At 36.0% G+C, this 16443-nt stretch overlaps 4 protein-coding genes across 5 annotated transcripts; 1 reads left to right on the top strand and 3 right to left on the bottom strand.

Annotated features, from left to right (window-relative positions):
* On the bottom strand, positions 1-2254 carry LOC105953099 (putative F-box/FBD/LRR-repeat protein At4g13965). 2 transcript variants are annotated; one of them, XM_088824385.1, is made up of 5 exons: positions 2094-2235; positions 1463-1680; positions 838-1140; positions 609-752; positions 1-527 (listed from the first exon to the last, which is right to left on the bottom strand). In XM_088824385.1, exons 2-5 carry the CDS (start codon positions 1475-1477, stop codon positions 198-200), a joined length of 792 nt encoding a protein of 263 aa, XP_088680511.1. In that variant the 5' UTR covers positions 1478-1680; positions 2094-2235; the 3' UTR covers positions 1-197. The 2 variants fall into 2 exon arrangements, with proteins under 2 accessions (XP_088680511.1, XP_088680510.1); XM_088824384.1 differs by having other exon boundaries at positions 838-1680; positions 2094-2254.
* Positions 2255-5231: 2977 nt separating this feature from the next.
* LOC105953097 (jasmonate-induced oxygenase 1) lies at positions 5232-7836 on the top strand. Its single transcript, XM_012976728.2, has 3 exons — positions 5232-6099; positions 6544-6874; positions 7211-7836. The coding sequence occupies exons 1-3, from the start codon at positions 5579-5581 to the stop codon at positions 7457-7459; spliced, it is 1101 nt and encodes a 366-aa protein (XP_012832182.2). The 5' UTR covers positions 5232-5578; the 3' UTR covers positions 7460-7836.
* Positions 7837-9450: 1614 nt separating this feature from the next.
* Positions 9451-12612, bottom strand: LOC105953098 (PHD finger protein ALFIN-LIKE 1). The gene is made up of 5 exons (XM_012976729.2): positions 12268-12612; positions 12131-12163; positions 11222-11444; positions 10080-10203; positions 9451-9961 (listed from the first exon to the last, which is right to left on the bottom strand). Exons 1-5 carry the CDS (start codon positions 12359-12361, stop codon positions 9713-9715), a joined length of 723 nt encoding a protein of 240 aa, XP_012832183.1. The 5' UTR covers positions 12362-12612; the 3' UTR covers positions 9451-9712.
* Positions 12613-13368: 756 nt separating this feature from the next.
* LOC148767222 (uncharacterized) lies at positions 13369-16123 on the bottom strand. Its single transcript, XM_088824308.1, has 3 exons — positions 14890-16123; positions 13687-13730; positions 13369-13605 (listed from the first exon to the last, which is right to left on the bottom strand). Exons 1-2 carry the CDS (start codon positions 16008-16010, stop codon positions 13718-13720), a joined length of 1134 nt encoding a protein of 377 aa, XP_088680434.1. The 5' UTR covers positions 16011-16123; the 3' UTR covers positions 13369-13605; positions 13687-13717.
* Between the last annotated feature and the right edge of the window lie 320 nt (positions 16124-16443).

The following is a 16443-nucleotide window of genomic DNA, read 5'->3' as shown; positions in this document are numbered from 1 at the left end:
TCGAGCAAAAACAAAAGAACTCGAATAGTTCGAACCTGCCAAAGAGGTGAGCTCAGCTCGAGCTCACCTCGTTCACACCCCTTTAATCACAGTACATCGTTGCACAATAACAACCTCGAACTTAAAAGTATCACAAACAAAATGTATTATATAATAATCATACAACAAAAAAACAAATTGCCTATAAAAAATCTAACTTATAGAACAATCAATTCAATGTGATTGGGTAGTTGTCCTGCAAGCTGTTGTTTTGCATTCTTCCTCGCGTTTCTTTCCACATATAAGTTTCTTTCCACATTTAAGTCGTCTCCCGCTATTGATCCGGTGGGATCGATAATTAATTTATCAAGCACAAGACAATTGTCTACAATGTAGCGGACTAATTCAATTTCATTTGTGCGACCATAATATCCACAAAATTTGAAGACTTTAAGGTGATTGTGAGGAAAAACTATTTCATCCTTCACCGGAAAACTTATAGCATCCTTCACTAATCCATCTCTGCTTTGAAGATCGTACCATTTGAACTGAATTTCAACAAAGTTAGCTCTACTTGATGTATTAATCTCCTAAAGGTTAGATATTTTCATAATAGCAGTTAGTCGTACCTTAAAAACAAATTCCTCCAAGTAAGGAGATGCCCTTACGAAAACAGTCGTTTTAATCAGATTTTCAACCCCTTGACCAAAGTATTCTATCTCCAACTTCTTCAGTTTAGGCAGTTGAGGAAAAATGCAGGGCTTACGTGTTCCCTGTGAAATAAACCAAAAACAAAGATTAATCAATAGATAATGGCTTAAATGAAACGAGGCGGAATTAACAGGACTTTGGCCTAACCAGTAGAGCCCCCAGACTAAGTCTAAGTATCTTCAATTGAGAAACGCAGCCACCAGACAGTGCTGAAGATAAGTTTCTGAAGTTAGTATAGTCAGCGGAACAATTAACAAACATCTCAACCAGCATAGGAACATTCTTGATCAAGAGTCTTTCTAGTATCGGAACTGCAAGTGAAGTAATACTCGGCATAGAAATCTCGAGGGATTTCATATTGTAGCAACAGTGTATGTCCAAGTGTTTTAACCTAAGGGATGAACCACAAATCTCAAGCTTTGATATTTTTTCTGAACCATGGACAATCAACTGTTCAAGCAAAGGGCAATTACGTAAAAAGAAGTCAATATCTTCATCGGTGACATTAAGACATTTAAAGGAAAGTACTTTGATGGACTTAAAATTGTTTGAAAGTGGTCCTTTAAGGGTCAAGAACTTTTCAGGGAAACGATAATAATAGGATGCATCATGATAGCCATAAAAGTCAAACTCCAACTTTTCAACCCGTCTAGAAAATGCAAATTCAAGCCACCGAGTGATTGCATGTCTGTTTTCTCTATCTAAAGTAAAACGAACTACGAATTCTTTCAAGGTGGGTGCTCTGTGTGAGCGGATGACGCAATTGACCCACCTCACGAAATTGCATTTCTCAACATCGCGAACCTCGAAAGGTGTGAAAGGTGCATTAAGGTTGAGAGAAGGGGTGTGTTTCCACAAGTTTATCCAACGAGACGAAAGAACACTTGTACGTGCAGATTCCTTCACCGGTAGCAATGATAGGATACATACAAGAATGTCGTCAGGCAACTGACTTATCCGATCATTAGCTTCGACGTATCTCTTTGCACACTGTCAATCAAACAAGACAATAGCAAATCAATCTCTAAGTACATTATCACTCAAAAAAAGATAATAGCAAACCAATCTCTTAGCACACTATCAAACAAGATAATAAAATACTCTTCTAGATAAACAATTTCTAGATCTAGTTCCAAAGGTAGCAACTTTTGTTGATTTTATCCAAAGAAAATTATCACCAAATATTTGATTTTAATGCAAATTGATGAAGAACAGAAAAAGATAAAGAAACAAGTTTCAATATTGAATAAAATCAGCAAACAGAATTAGGGGTTTAATTTCTAGCTTCAGTAACCAAAATAGGGACTTTATGCATACAAAATTTAGATTTAGCGGGAAAAAGAAATAGGAAAAAAAAAATTTATGTATTAGCTTTTACGGCAGAATCATTGTTGAAGGCTTACCTTCCTGGGTTGAAATTTTGAAACTCTTCGGAATCGCTTCCGATCCATCAAGATTGAATCTTTGTACAAAAACATCGCAATTGCTAGACAGAGGAGTAAGGAAAAAGGGAGAGAGAGAGAGAGAGAATTAGGGCTCAATTTGGTATTTTTCTTTGAGGAAATTGCAATAAGACCCTTATATTATTTTAGAACTTTTTAAAAACCCCTAACATTTCATCTAATCACAATTTAACCTCAATTTCACCAATTAATAGATTTTGACCAATGACCCCAATTTTTACCGCTGTTGATTTTTTTATTTTATTTTCCGTTGAATTTTTTTATCGGATGTTGACTTTGTTTTTAAATGGTTTGATTTTTTTCGATTTATTTTCATTTTTTTGCCGACATTGACCGATGTTAAATGTCGTGTTAATAGTCCCCTTAAGTTTTACCATTTGTACCATACCTTCCTAGCTAGTTGAACATTGATTTAAACACTAATCAACTAATTAATTAGTTTAATTGTCGTTGATATTCGAATTAATTGACAAACATAAAGAAAAGATTGAAGGCAAGAAAATGTTGCACGTCTACGCGCCAAAGCATTATTTACATTTAAGTAATAATGGAAAACTGTATAGTACAAATTAAATAAATGAATTGATGATCTACGAAATATGGTAATTTTTTGAATAGACTCCAAAAAGCTTGAATTCAAAATTCCTAATTAAATCGATTGTACACAACTTGTGCACATGCCCACTCCGACATTATTTATATATGTTTCACCATTTCACTTGAATCATTTGCACACCACCACAAAAAAAAAATATCAAAAATAATAATAATAATTAAAAAAAATCCATAAGCAGCATACAAATTAAATGTGCCCATAAAGAGTTTGTAAAATTAACATTCAAAATTGGACACATTTTTTTCTCCCTAGACATAGGACATTCATTCGGGTTCAATTATTTATTTCAAGGTGTTTCATATATATTTCATTTCTTCAAATATTTATGATGATGATAATATCATTTTATATATGATCTGTATATATTTATTCCCTACCATGTGTGACTGTAATGAAGTTGCTGCCTACAACTAACCTAATAATATAATAATTATTAACAGAATTCACAATATTCGAAAATTAGTGGTTTTGGTGTTTGTAAAGTTTGATGCAATTAATTAAGGTGATAAATAATAATGAATTATCTTTCACTTGACAATATATAAAAATGATACTAATTATAAACAGGGTAAATTAAAAAAAAAAAAAAAAAAAAAACTCTTTTATTTGGTAATTACAATTACCCCTCCACTATAAATCTTTGTACATGTCCACTCTTTCAGTTTTCAAATTGAGTGGAATCTTCTAGATTACATGTAATATTATCACTTTTGTACCCGTTTTATCTCATCCGAATTCCAGATTTTGAAGCAAGATGATCATAAGATGTGTTTTTGGCTTGTATATATCAGATTTTGGTGCATCAGAAACTGTTTTTTAACACAAAACGAGTACAAACTAGACCACATACTACGAAATCTAGATAATTATGTTAAATTTGGCACCATAAATATGGAGGTGTAAAAAGATTTATAGTTAAGGGGACAACTCTAATTATCAAAACAAGCGAAATTGTTTTGTAATTTGACCATATATAAGGGGTTGTTGTAATTTACTCTATAGAATAGGGTAATACCGGCACGTGCCGGTGCGCATGTAGGTTCCAGGTATTTTTGTCACGTGACATAAATCAAAAGGGAAGTTTGAATTGATGTCGGCCAAACATCACCTTTCAGTACTTTCTCCAACTGTGCGCTAAAGTGGACACGTGGACATGCTCATCCTATATTACCAACCATCACTAGTAAAATAAATACCTTATATTTTTTTTAATTATTAGTATTTAACTAATAAAATAAAATGTAGAGTGCTTAAAATATTATTATGTCACGACTTTGTTTGTTTTGAAATATTAAAGTCTTTTGATTTAAAAAAAACGTGTCGATTTTGACTGTATATGTAACATGTGTGCAATTTTACAACCTTTTTGCTCCACGTGTTTGAGAAATTGCAAAATAATGGCGCCTACAATTCCACGTCATCACTGGTTTCGCGCACTTTCAAGTTTTAACTTTTAACAATTGAAAAGGATTAGCAGGAAATTAATCACCTAATTTTCAGGCTTTGAAATAACTAATGCTTTAATATTATTTTATTTTGGTTTACGAATTCGAATATCAGATGTATGTAAATATTGTTTATTAATTTCAACGGTAATTGTTTGATGCATCGTAAATTTTGATAACGACTAACTACCGTTGATTCTTTCTTAACACTTGTATATTCAAGTTATATGGTCAATTTTATGTTAGTATAGGATATATATCATTGAACCAACAATTGATTGATTGATTAATATGGCATGTGAATAATATAATATTACAGAATTGGAAAATCGTGCACTATTGCATTTCCATTTGTCGTCACACATTAAATAGAACAACCCCCCCCCCCCCCCCACCCCCTACACACCCACCCACCCACCCCGCCCACCTCAATAATTAGTGACTAATATATTACCTCATTTGGTGCTGTTATAATAAAAGTTTATTAATATTATGGATTAGCTAATTCAGTATTTGTGCAATAATGCAAATAAATGAATTCAGTTTCCTAATTAAATACACAAAAAAACAATCAAATTAAATTGAATTCACCAACTTCTTTGAAAAAAGTAAGATTAAACCAAAAATAAAAAAGACGAATAGGTTATTACAAGCATAGATAACTTTGTCACGAAAATCGTTGACCAGACTTTTGAAAACCTAATTATCACAACTTGAACCAAAATGTCAAAGATTATAAACAAAAAGAAAAAAAGAGAAAAACCAAAAATCCCAAATAATAGTACATGTAATATCAATATATACATACAAAATCTGGATTTTATATATGGATGAATTAATGTAATTGTTTATGGTTTTCTCCCCAGGATTAATTAAATAACTATTAATGCATGTATTAAAAGAGTATGAATTCAACTTCTTCACGGCGCCGGAAATCAGAATTAAATATTATTAATATAATATGATCCCGTCATTTTCTGTCTCTATATATATCCACGTTTATCTGTTTGTCTCTTCACTGTCGAGTCACACACAACACACACTACTTCTTCTTCTTCTTCCTCCTCTGTCCATATATCATAAAAAAAAAAAAATAATAATAATTACATTTATGTATAGACATGTTCTGTATCTATAGTCTATACATACATTTATAATCACACAAGGGTTACATGATTGCTACCTCTTTTTCTTCAATCTTTTTCAATATCAATTCACACATTATATACTATACCCATCAAATTCACGTTCACTATATCACCTTTTTAATTCACATTAAATATTAGTTAGACGACCCACAGTTTCTCTCTCTAACCTCTTTCTCTCTCTAGATCTATCTCTCTCTCTCTCTCACACACAGGAGAATGACGAACTGCGTGCAAAGTTGGCCCGAACCCGTAATCCGGGTCCAGCATCTGTCCGACAGCGGATTACTCGCAATCCCGGAGCGCTACGTCAAGAAACCCTCCGACCGGCCGATTTTCATTCCGGCTTCATCATCGGCCGCCGCCGCGGGCGGCGAGGTGGTCAACATTCCGGTCGTCGACGTGTCTGGGCTGTACTCCGGCGACGCAGATCTCCGGCGAAAGACCGCAGCGGAGATCGACGAGGCCTGCCGCGAGTGGGGGTTCTTCCAGGCGGTGAACCACGGCGTGAGTCACGATCTGATGCGGCGCACGCGCGAGGTTTGGCGCGAGTTCTTCGAGCTTCCATTGGCGGAGAAGCAGATGTACGCTAATTCTCCGACAACGTACGAGGGTTACGGCAGCCGCCTGGGGGTGGAGAAGGGAATGTCACTTGACTGGAGCGACTATTTCTTCCTCAATTATCTTCCGGCGCGGCTCAGGGACCAGAACAAGTGGCCATCGCCACCTGTTTCATGCAGGTATATACATACATATATACTGTACCTGTAATAATTAATAAATAATAAATTAATAACCAGTCACCTAACTTATGTAAATTTAATTTATTTTCGACCAAAAATATATGTGACAGTATAATTTAATATATGATTCAGCAGAATTTGGATAAATTAATAATCTCGCTTAAATAATAATTAATTCTTCTGATTCTAATTTGGCGAGAATGTATTAAATTATTAACTCGAAAATTTTATATTTCGCTAAATTAATAGAATTTCTCTAGTCCCGACTGTAGTAATTTATGGAGATTTATGATTTGACGTGTCATGACTCATGTTGTACATGTAACATGGTCCCTTTCGGTTTTTACTGTTTTGGGGAACATATATCATGAACACATGTTTGTGTCTTAACACCAAAAAATAAATAAAATTAATGAAAATAATTAATTAATTAATTTGCAGGGAATTGGTGGAGGAATACAGCAAACAAGTGGTTGAACTGTGTGGAAAACTGATGAAGATTTTCTCAATCAACCTTGGATTGAAAGAAGACTATCTTCTAGAAGCATTTGGAGGAGAGGGATTAGGTGCATGCATGAGGGTTAATTATTACCCAAAATGCCCTCAGCCCGATCTCACGTTGGGCCTTTCGTCTCACTCCGATCCGGGCGGTATGACCCTTCTCTTCCCCGACGAAAATGTCTCCGGTCTACAAGTCCGACGTGGCGATAATTGGTTGACCGTTACGCCCCTGCCGAATGCCTTCATTGTCAACTTAGGGGATCAACTTCAGGTCTCTATGATAATTAGTAAATGTTTAATGTATATTAGTTTATTAAATTGAAGGTAAATTAAAACCACGTTCTTGAGATAAAGTTTATTTATGAAGAAAAAGAAAATCTTATTTTTGAGAAATTACATCCGGCCTCTGCAGTTGTAATTTTCTTACATCCACATCCTACAAAAGGATGTTATTGCGAGAAATCTACAAATTTCAGGGGTGGATGTAATTATAGGAAAATGAGAGGATTTTTTTCGTAAATACACCATACTTCAGGGGTGCGATTGTAATTTACCACAAATTAAATTATGATTGATTATATTTTATTTTTGTTGGTACTTGATACAGGTTTTGAGCAATGCAAAGTACAAAAGTGTGGAGCATAGGGTGATTGTGAATTCGGAGAGAGAGAGGGTGTCACTGGCGTTCTTCTACAATCCTAGGGGCGATATGGTCATTAAGCCGGCGGAGGAGCTAATCACCGCGGAGGAGCCGCCGCTCTATCCACCCACCACTTACGACCAATACAGGCTATACATAAGGATGAAGGGACCCTGCGGCAAGTCCCAAGTGGAATCAATTAAATCACCCCAATAATAATAATAATAAAAATAAATAAATGTTGCTACATATATATATATATTGCATTATGAACGCATTTTTTCACCTTTTCATCAATAATTAATTCACCTATCTTGCATAATAAATAGATCAAAGTGTATTAATTCATTAATTGCATGCAATTGTATTTGATAGAAATGTTGGAAGCTAGGTGAAAAAAGGTGGAGATATATATACACCAGGTGATTTATTATCGTTGACCTACACAGGCGAACATGATGCGCGTATCTGCGTTTATGTGTTTATAAAAAAATTAAATTTACCCGATGTATTTCACCTGATGTAATATAATAAAAAGCGCAGTTATGTATTTGTAGCAACTTATAAGGTATATTCAAACTTTATTTTATTCATTTGTCTTATTCGAAAAGGAGGACAAATTGGAATATTGGATTGATGATTAATTAATTATGGAGTAATTAATTGTTTAGTGTAACACTTTAATGGGTTGACTAAATGTTGAACCAACTGTCATTTTATGGCCGACTACCTTAAAATTAAATCGCACGTTTTAGTGTACCTCCACAAATGTCACACTCATGTGGTTCAGTATTTCCTGTGGAATTTGCTCAAATGCATTAATCAATCAATTATACTTGTCTGCCTTTATAACTAGTTATATATGCCTAACCTCGTGATTATATATTAATTTGTACTAACTACATTAAAAAGTTTGTTGTCGATAAGATCTTACATTATTTGTCGTTTTAGTCTAATTTTGAGTGCTTTAAAAAAAACTAATATTTTTTTTTTAAGTTTTAGAAAAAATACTTCCAATGTTGCACAATTAACTGTCATTTTTGTAAAATATATATATTTTTTAAATTATCTGGCATTTTATATTTTCAATACTGCATTAAATATAATAAATATTAACTATCTCCTATAAATTATTAAATATAAAGCTTATTTTAGTCATTTTTATGTGAATTTACTAAAATCGAGCCACATTTATCGAATTTCTTAGTACTTATGCACTTGTGCATATGTGAAAATAGATAATTATTTAGGAACGTAGGAAGTATGCAATAATGACCGAAGTATCCCTATCTCTAATTCTCTCTTCATCAATATTTGTTTTGTTGTGTGGAAAATGAGAATTAGTGTTTGAAATAATTTGAGTAATTAGTGTAAAATTAGAAACAAAGTAATCAATGCCTTACTTTATTCATAAAGTGAAAAATAATTAAAAATATATATATATAAATTATAAATTTAAAATCAAATGGATTACATGATTACATCATTATTCGTTTCTCATGCAACAACTATGAAGAAAATGACACAATTGGTGGAGACACGAGCAATTTTGCACGGAATATATGTACCTTTATTCCACATAAAGAAAATAATAAAAGATAAAAGTAAGTATATGCATATCTACCTAAAACGTGCTAATTGCCAACACGATTTATATGGTCCACTAAACGACTTTATTGACTATGGCTTGTTCACGATTACGACGGTTGAGACTTTTGAGATATATATTTAAAAAAAGAAAAAAGAAAAGGTTGTATTATTACTATTAAGCCCATTTCAAGTAAACAATCTTGGGCCCCATTGCAACGATTTAGGTCCATATTGCAATGATTTGCGCCCAATTTGCAATTGCAAACATCTGGGCCCAAATTGCAACCTGCCGATTGTTATAGGGGTAAATATTGTTTTAAAATTTTCAGTAATTTTTCGATTTTTAAAACAATAAAATGTTTTTCATTTCAAATATAGTTGGTCATTTACATTAGTTTATCGCTATTTCGTCAGTTATGTCAGTGATGGGCACGCGCTTGATTTCGTTAGTACTAACAGAAAATTCACCGAAATGACTAAAAGTATCGAATTTTTGAAACATGAGGGACCAAATGTGAAACTGATGCAAACTTGAGGGACTAAAAGTGTATTTTCCCCGATAAGCAAATATTATCATCCATATAAAAAGCTTCATTAAATACAAAGACAATCACCAGTAAAAAAAGAAAAACGCCAGCAATAAACGGGCATTAGATAAAATTAAAACCCAACAAATCTCAGTATAAACATAAACATAATAGCTACAACATTTGAAGCAAATCACCTACTGCTGAAGACGAAAGCGTTGATCCTTCATAACGGGAGTTCTTATCGACATAAATAAAGATATCCACTACACGGTAAGAAATGCTATTATACTCTGTCAGCCATAGAAAATAAACACTAAATAATACTTTTAGTCGAATTAGTAGGGCATCGTTACTGCCTGCCCCGTTTAATGCAGGAAGGGCATTTGTACTGTTTGATGCTCTCGGCTTTCGCAGGTGTTATCTTTACGCATTTCCCATGGTACCATCGCTCACAGATATCGCACCCGATCCAGAACTCGTCCGCATTGTAATTTCCACCACAGCTCCCACATAGCGTTTCACTGTGTTCGTCTTCTTCTTCTTCAAAGCCTTCGTTCGCCAGCTTCGGGTTGCTTTTAGGCTGACCGTCAATTGATCTCTGCAAATAGACACAATTTTTTGAGTTCATTTTCAAGAATCAAATAATAGTAAAAGGGACTGAATTTCAAAGCCGAGGAATAAAGTTTTTAATTAGTCAAGATAAGAGAGAATCGTACCTTTGTGCTGCCACGAGATCTGCTTCCACTGTCAGCATTAGGTTTGTTGTCTTTTACCGGCTTCCTTTCGGTAACAACTTCAAAGACAGTTGGCAGCTCATTCATCAAGCTGAACATACGCTTCCTGAGAGTACAGTGAACATATTATGTACTACCAGATATAATATTCCATATTCAATCAAACGTTATACACACTGCTCTGCCCAAACTCAACAATGGCAAAAATTAGGAGAAAGAGTACAACTAAGGTTGCAATTCCAGCAAAAGAACTTCTTTAAATGCCTCGATAAAGATATGACCTAAGAGAGATCACATGCTCAATGATTGACCAAAATGAGGGGAATATAGGGATCCCAAATTACATATCGTACTTTATGCCTGACCTTTGATTCCATAGTTAGCACTTCATCTGACACCTTCAGTTTTCTTTTCGAGCCTTTTATTCATAAATCACAGCACATCCGAACTTTTCTTTTTGCAGATAGCATATCTTTTAGTCATTAAAAAATGCTAGGGCGTTCTTAATCAGGAAAAAAAGCACGAGTAATTATTTATTTATTTATTTGTGCTTCCACACGGTTATCTAATAGCAAATCATGCAAAAAGACTACAAACAAGATTCGGCAAAAATGGTTGTTGTGCGAACTGGATGAGGAGCTAATAACGATTAACGACAAAGATTACGAAATGATACCTAAGGGTAAGATAAGTCAGAGAAGCAACATTCAGAAATAACAGTGAAGTAACTTATTGACCATGGCTCAATTTCTTTGAGCAACCAAATCAATGTTGTCATAAGGATTTTAAAGTACCAGAACCAAATATCATGTAACCAGATCTACTCATGCAAACTTTGTGACAACTTGGAAAACTTATGCATTTGCTCTTTCATGGTATAACATAGAACATTGAGATTTCATAATCTCAACCCTTAGAAAAACAGAAAGTAGGTCAAAAACAGGTATAAGTCGGTGGGACTAGACCCGTCAAAATTACTGTTCCAAATTCACCAAAACAACGTAAAGACTTCTTAATGCAGCACCAAATTCACGTGAAAGCCAAGGACATGATAAGAGGAATAAATCATAATATGTCCATTGAGAAATTGTTAAATGAGGTTTTCAAGAGCATAAAGTATATACCTTTCGTTGCGGTTCAACCTGGCTCCAAGGTAGAAAGCCACAGAAAGCAACCAACAATCGCTGTGAACAGCAATTAGAGAAAGCCAATCTCTTCGGTTCATTCCATCCCTAGCAAAATTGATCCCAAGTGCTGGTTCTGGAAGCTCGGGAGGAACTTCCTCAGCTGGAAGATTCACTTCCCAAGTTTCATTTGAGTGCCCATATAGACACAAATTCTCCTTCTCTAAAAGTAATACAATGAAAAAAAACATATTGAAAATTAGAGAACTGAAAAACGGAAAGAAGTTAGTAAAACCAAATCAAGAGCAATATAAAGGGATAACGAAACTGATGTACCATGCAGTTACATGAAATGCTGAAAAGGCTCTTTAAATCGACACATTTCCGTGTTTCTAATTGTCAATAAACGAACTTCATGAACCTTAGTAATTGATTGAAGACTAATAGGAAAATAATATCAAATACGAGTTGCTGAAAGTTGTATAATGATTTACCGAAACTGAGACGTCTCTAGAACAATAAATCATAACAAGGATCTACAGAGACGAAAAACAAAAAAAATTGCTGCTAAATCAATTTGAGGTATTAGTTAAGCTGAAAACTGCAAAAATAAATAAATAAATAAATAAAAATCCCCCAGCTGTCCTTGTTAACTAATTAGCTAAATATTTCTTCAAAGAAAGCAAATTTAAAGTTATAAACCTTGTATTCCTTAAATTAAACCAATTAACCTTCAAACTAGCAGGAAAAACCTAATCTGGACAGATACATCAAAGAATTTACTTTTCCAATTGCAAAAACTAAAATTGAAGTAAAAAAGGCCAAGAAATTCATGCACATAAAGATAAGGACCTGAATTCAAACTTAAGAAGTAAACTTTTACTGAATCTGAACTGAAAAACATATTACCTGGATCACAAAGTCCGTAAAATTCATCCACATCTGAAAAAAACACAAACAGAAAAAATAAAATTAAACAATCAAGTATATGTCAAAAAAAAAAATGTTCGAACAAATTGTTGTACAAATGGCGCGGCGCGAAGTACCAAAAGTTAAAGCACGAATAATTCCAGCACGGCGAGCGCTGTAATCTTTGAAGATCTCCTCAACAGTTCGGGGGCCCGAAGAAACCGACGCCATTGGCTGCGTTTGAATTGTGAGATCTATAAACTATGGAGGGAGAGGTAACAGATATACATAAGAAATTGAAGGAATTGTAGGAATTGGAACTGCAGAGAGAAAAAGAGGAAGGTGAGAAGGGAGTTGAGTGTGCATGTAACTTGAGAGAATCTAAAAAACGGAGACGGGAAGAAAAAGGGCAAGGTAAGGCAAAACGCCGTCGTTTACTTACTCGGAGATGGACCGGTCAATTTTGCCTACTTCCATTAGGTATTTGGTTATTTCCCCTTTCCCTTTAAATTATTTTTAGGGCACCCCTGAGTCATGGCCGAATTACGAAAATCCCCCTCATGTTTCGGTAATTACGACTACCCCTCAATACTATGTATTATCTATCGGAAATACCTCTAAAGAGGTAAATTCTTTAAATTGTTCTAGGGCACCCCTGAGTTATGGTCGAATTACGAAAACCCGCCTCTTGTTTGAGTAATTACGGCTACCCCTCAACTATGTATTATCTAACGAAAATACCTCTCAAGAGGTAAATTTAGGGATGTTCAATCGGTAAAACCAAACCAAATTTTCGGTACGCCAATGTTTCATACCGTTTACCAAACTCAATATACAAATTAGTTCGATAAATAACCGAATTACATTAATTTTATGTAAAAATATTTGACGGAAGGGAGGTGGCTGCAATTCCCCAAACAAGAGGAATTTTTTCGTAATTTGACCATGCTCGGGGGTGGCCGTAATGTATATTAGATGTGTTTTTCGCCTTTTGCCTTTAGCTACATAGATGTGTTTTATTACGTTTAGATCAAGATCACGTGACGTGTAGTTCAAGATCACCAGGTATTAGCATCTACGCTTAATAATACTTTTTGGGCACGTCAAGATTTGCTTAGTAATACTTTTTGGGCACGTCAAGACTTTTAAGGCTAATGCAAATAATAAATCGTGCCTCGTAATAATACTTGTTAGGGGCAATGCATTCGAATTTTTTAGCAAGTATACGTAAAACAATATCAAAAATTCAAATATTTACTGAAAAAACGTCAAACAGATTCAACAAGACACAATTTTCAACCAAAAGCCCGACCGTTCAATGGATTAGAACTGACAAACCGCATTATCTTGAGTTATCCATACACATGTAAATGGTGCTATTACAACTAACAAAAGACATTTGTCTTGAATTGAAACCGAGGGCTCACTCACTATGTACATATTCTTCAGACTTTCAGGTTCATTAAAAGTTCTCCCTGCAATAGAAAAAAGGATCGAAAAATGATCAGAACTTCATTGTCATTGCATAAGTTGCATGTGCATAAAGGCTCACTCACTATGTACATATTCTTCAGACTTTCAGGTTCATTAAAAGTTCTCCCTGCAATAGAAAAAAGGATCGAAAAATGATCAGAACTTCATTGTCATTGCATAAGTTGCATGTGCATAAAGAAACGTATGCATCTACTCACATGCACAAGAGTAATCTAATTCACCAACTATTCTAAGATCTAGTCACAAAAAAATATGTATAGATTATAACACTAGTACTTAAGACTCTTATACATTTAGCACTTTGTTCATGGCCATCTCATACACTGCCGTAATTTTAGCCAAAAAGATCTTTATTTTCAGACCCGTTCGACATTATATATATATTAAGATTCAGAAAAAATAGAATTTTCATAACATGCATATGCTATGGAATAAATTGAACCCTGAGTTCAGCATATGAAAAGGACCCTCACTAGCATCACGTGCAACTATTTTTATCTCACAAGTTAAAAAATGAAAAGCAAAGAGCAAATCACGTGATCCCCAGAAGCAAAAACGGTTAAAGAAGCATTAGATTTCAATAGTGCCTAAAAAGATAAATTCAGTTCCAATTGTGTGGGCGAGAAGATAAATATGATTCATAGATAACATCATAGTAAACACGGAAATAAGTTTCTGTTAGTTCTTAATGCCAGGGAAAATAAAGCCAATCGCATGTACCAGTAGACTATCCAATACCGAAATAAATACATGAAACAAGAGAGTACACATTAGTTGTATATGCAGCACCCTATAAAGTCAAGTTCTTAAAATTGCGAAAATCAACAAGATGTGATGCAGCGGAAAGAGCTACTACTACACATAGCCCAGTAACCAACAAATTATCTCAAGATGCAAAATGACCCCCAGATTTGAGACAGAATTTGTGATCACTTTCTTGATGTGGGGTAAGATATATTAATGACAACTTACTTTAAAAATCCAAAAGAAGGACAGGTATTACCGCCAAAAAACAGGGCAGGTTAGGTTTTAAATTTGCATAAGCAAAATGAAAGAGAGCCCATCACAGCAAATTCACGATAGAAATGAAATTTCCTATAGCCCACAATTCATATCTCAGTCTGATTTTTATTCATATAACCAACTTTTAAGCAAACGACAAAAAATTGAAGGTAAGACAGATCATAATCCTCACAGAGAAATAATAATCTAAAGTAAGAAATCGACATTGAAGACAAAATAGGAACAAAACAAATCTTGGATACCTCAAAGGGAGACCACTTGCATGTGCATGGGCCTTGAGCTCCTTAATATGAGCTGGCTGCAATCCGCGGGCGATTTCTCCCATGCCACCATATTTGTACTTCTCCCTTATCTCCACCAAATCATCAATATCCTTCTTCGATCGAACGGGTATGTTGCTTAGAGAGAAGAGCGTAAATCCTGTGTCTCCCCCGTCACCTTCAAAGTCATCCGAGTGATCTTCGTCCATAAAACGCCTGAATAACTCTGTTGCACCTTTTTGATCAATATTCCTGTCGCCCTTTGAACGATGCTTCAGCGAGGGGTTACGGTTAGAGTTCGGGTTCTGTCGTGGATGGACCGGCAGACCCGCAAGTTTGTCCTTCCTCTCCTTATTGCGTTCTGCCTGCACCTTATTCGCAAAGATGGAAAAAGGCGACTGGTACGGAGGTGGTGGGGTACAAGAACGGCCGCGGCGATGGGAGGTAGAAGGAGTATTCGAATAGCCACGGCCCCGATAGGATGTCGGAGGAGCGACGGAACCGCCACGGTCGCGATAGTAGGTAGAAGGGGTATCCGAATGGCCGCGGTAGGATGTCGGAGGAGCAACGGAACGGCCACAGCCGCGATTGGAGGTCGAAGGGGCATCAGAATGGACACGGCCGCGATAGGGTGGCAGAGGAGCGCGATAGGGTGTCGGAGGAGCGCCGGAATGGCCACGGCCGCGATTGGAGATAAAAGGGGTATCCGAATGGCCACGGCCGCGGCCGCGATAGGATGTCGGAGGAGCGACGGAATGGCCACGGCCGCGGCCGCGATAGGATGTCGGAGGAACGACGGAATGGCCACGGCCGCGATTGGAGGTAGAAGGAGTATCCGAATTGCCACGGCCGCGATAGGATGCAGGAGGAGGAGTGGCGGAGCGGTCGCGGCCACGGTCGAGATAGGATGCAGGAGGAGTGCCTGAACGGCCACGGCCGCAACGGGAGAGAGGCGTACGTGAACGTCGGCGATAGGATGCTGGAGGAGGGGTGCGGGATCGGTCGGCCCGATCTCGGCTTGATCCGCCGCTGTCGTCTTCACGGATCGCCGACGACGAACGAGGGGCTCGGGAGACTTTGCGGCGCCGACGTGGAGACGCCATTAGGGTTTGAGATTAGGGTTTGAGTGCGGACAGATGGATTAGGGTTTGAGTGCTGAGTCGACGAAAGAAAGTGATTAGTTAGTGGGGCGAGAAGTGGGGCTCAACTTTCTTTAATTAAACTTGACCCAAATTTTGTTAGTTTTTCTAGGGTGATTGGCGCTTTGCCCCCAAACTATAGTGGCTTTTGCACTTTACCCCCTCGACTAAATTGTTTTACAAAATTTCACCTCAACTCATAAAACACTTGCCAGTGCCTTAAATTGGCAAATTCTGATCAATTTTCCAAGGCTTTTCAAAAAGAAATTGGTGTATTCTATTGTGGTATTTTTGTTTTTCAATATATTTTTCTTGTTAGTTTAATAAAGACAATAGCGAAGATTTTCAAAAATTACAATCGAATGATTTGGTCTTAGTGAGAAAATTTTAGTTTCAA

Source organism: Erythranthe guttata, chromosome 10, assembly GCF_056151865.1.
Source record: "Erythranthe guttata isolate IM_541 chromosome 10, IM_541, whole genome shotgun sequence".
Lineage (NCBI taxonomy): Eukaryota > Viridiplantae > Streptophyta > Magnoliopsida > Lamiales > Phrymaceae > Erythranthe > Erythranthe guttata.
The sequence above is the reverse complement of the archived record's forward strand: the minus strand, read 5'-3'. Positions and strand labels throughout refer to the sequence as shown.

Bases quoted from the DNA above. Each gene is read 5' to 3' on its own strand.
- LOC105953099 (XM_088824384.1), bottom strand. From the start codon at position 2,168: ATGTTTTTGTACAAAGATTCAATCTTGATGGATCGGAAGCGATTCCGA. The intron at 753-837 runs GTTAGGCCAAAG...TTTATTTCACAG, and splicing joins TTAGTCTGGGGGCTCTACTG to GGAACACGTAAGCCCTGCAT. The intron at 528-608 runs GTACGACTAACT...GTTGAAATTCAG, and splicing joins TGGAGGAATTTGTTTTTAAG to TTCAAATGGTACGATCTTCA.
- LOC105953097 (XM_012976728.2), top strand. From the start codon at position 5,579: ATGACGAACTGCGTGCAAAGTTGGCCCGAACCCGTAATCCGGGTCCAG. The intron at 6,100-6,543 runs GTATATACATAC...ATTAATTTGCAG, and splicing joins TCGCCACCTGTTTCATGCAG to GGAATTGGTGGAGGAATACA. The intron at 6,875-7,210 runs GTCTCTATGATA...TACTTGATACAG, and splicing joins ACTTAGGGGATCAACTTCAG to GTTTTGAGCAATGCAAAGTA.
- LOC105953098 (XM_012976729.2), bottom strand. From the start codon at position 12,361: ATGGCGTCGGTTTCTTCGGGCCCCCGAACTGTTGAGGAGATCTTCAAA. The intron at 10,204-11,221 runs GTATATACTTTA...CTGTACTCTCAG, and splicing joins AGGTTGAACCGCAACGAAAG to GAAGCGTATGTTCAGCTTGA. The intron at 9,962-10,079 runs GTACGATTCTCT...GTCTATTTGCAG, and splicing joins GATCTCGTGGCAGCACAAAG to AGATCAATTGACGGTCAGCC.
- LOC148767222 (XM_088824308.1), bottom strand. From the start codon at position 16,010: ATGGCGTCTCCACGTCGGCGCCGCAAAGTCTCCCGAGCCCCTCGTTCG.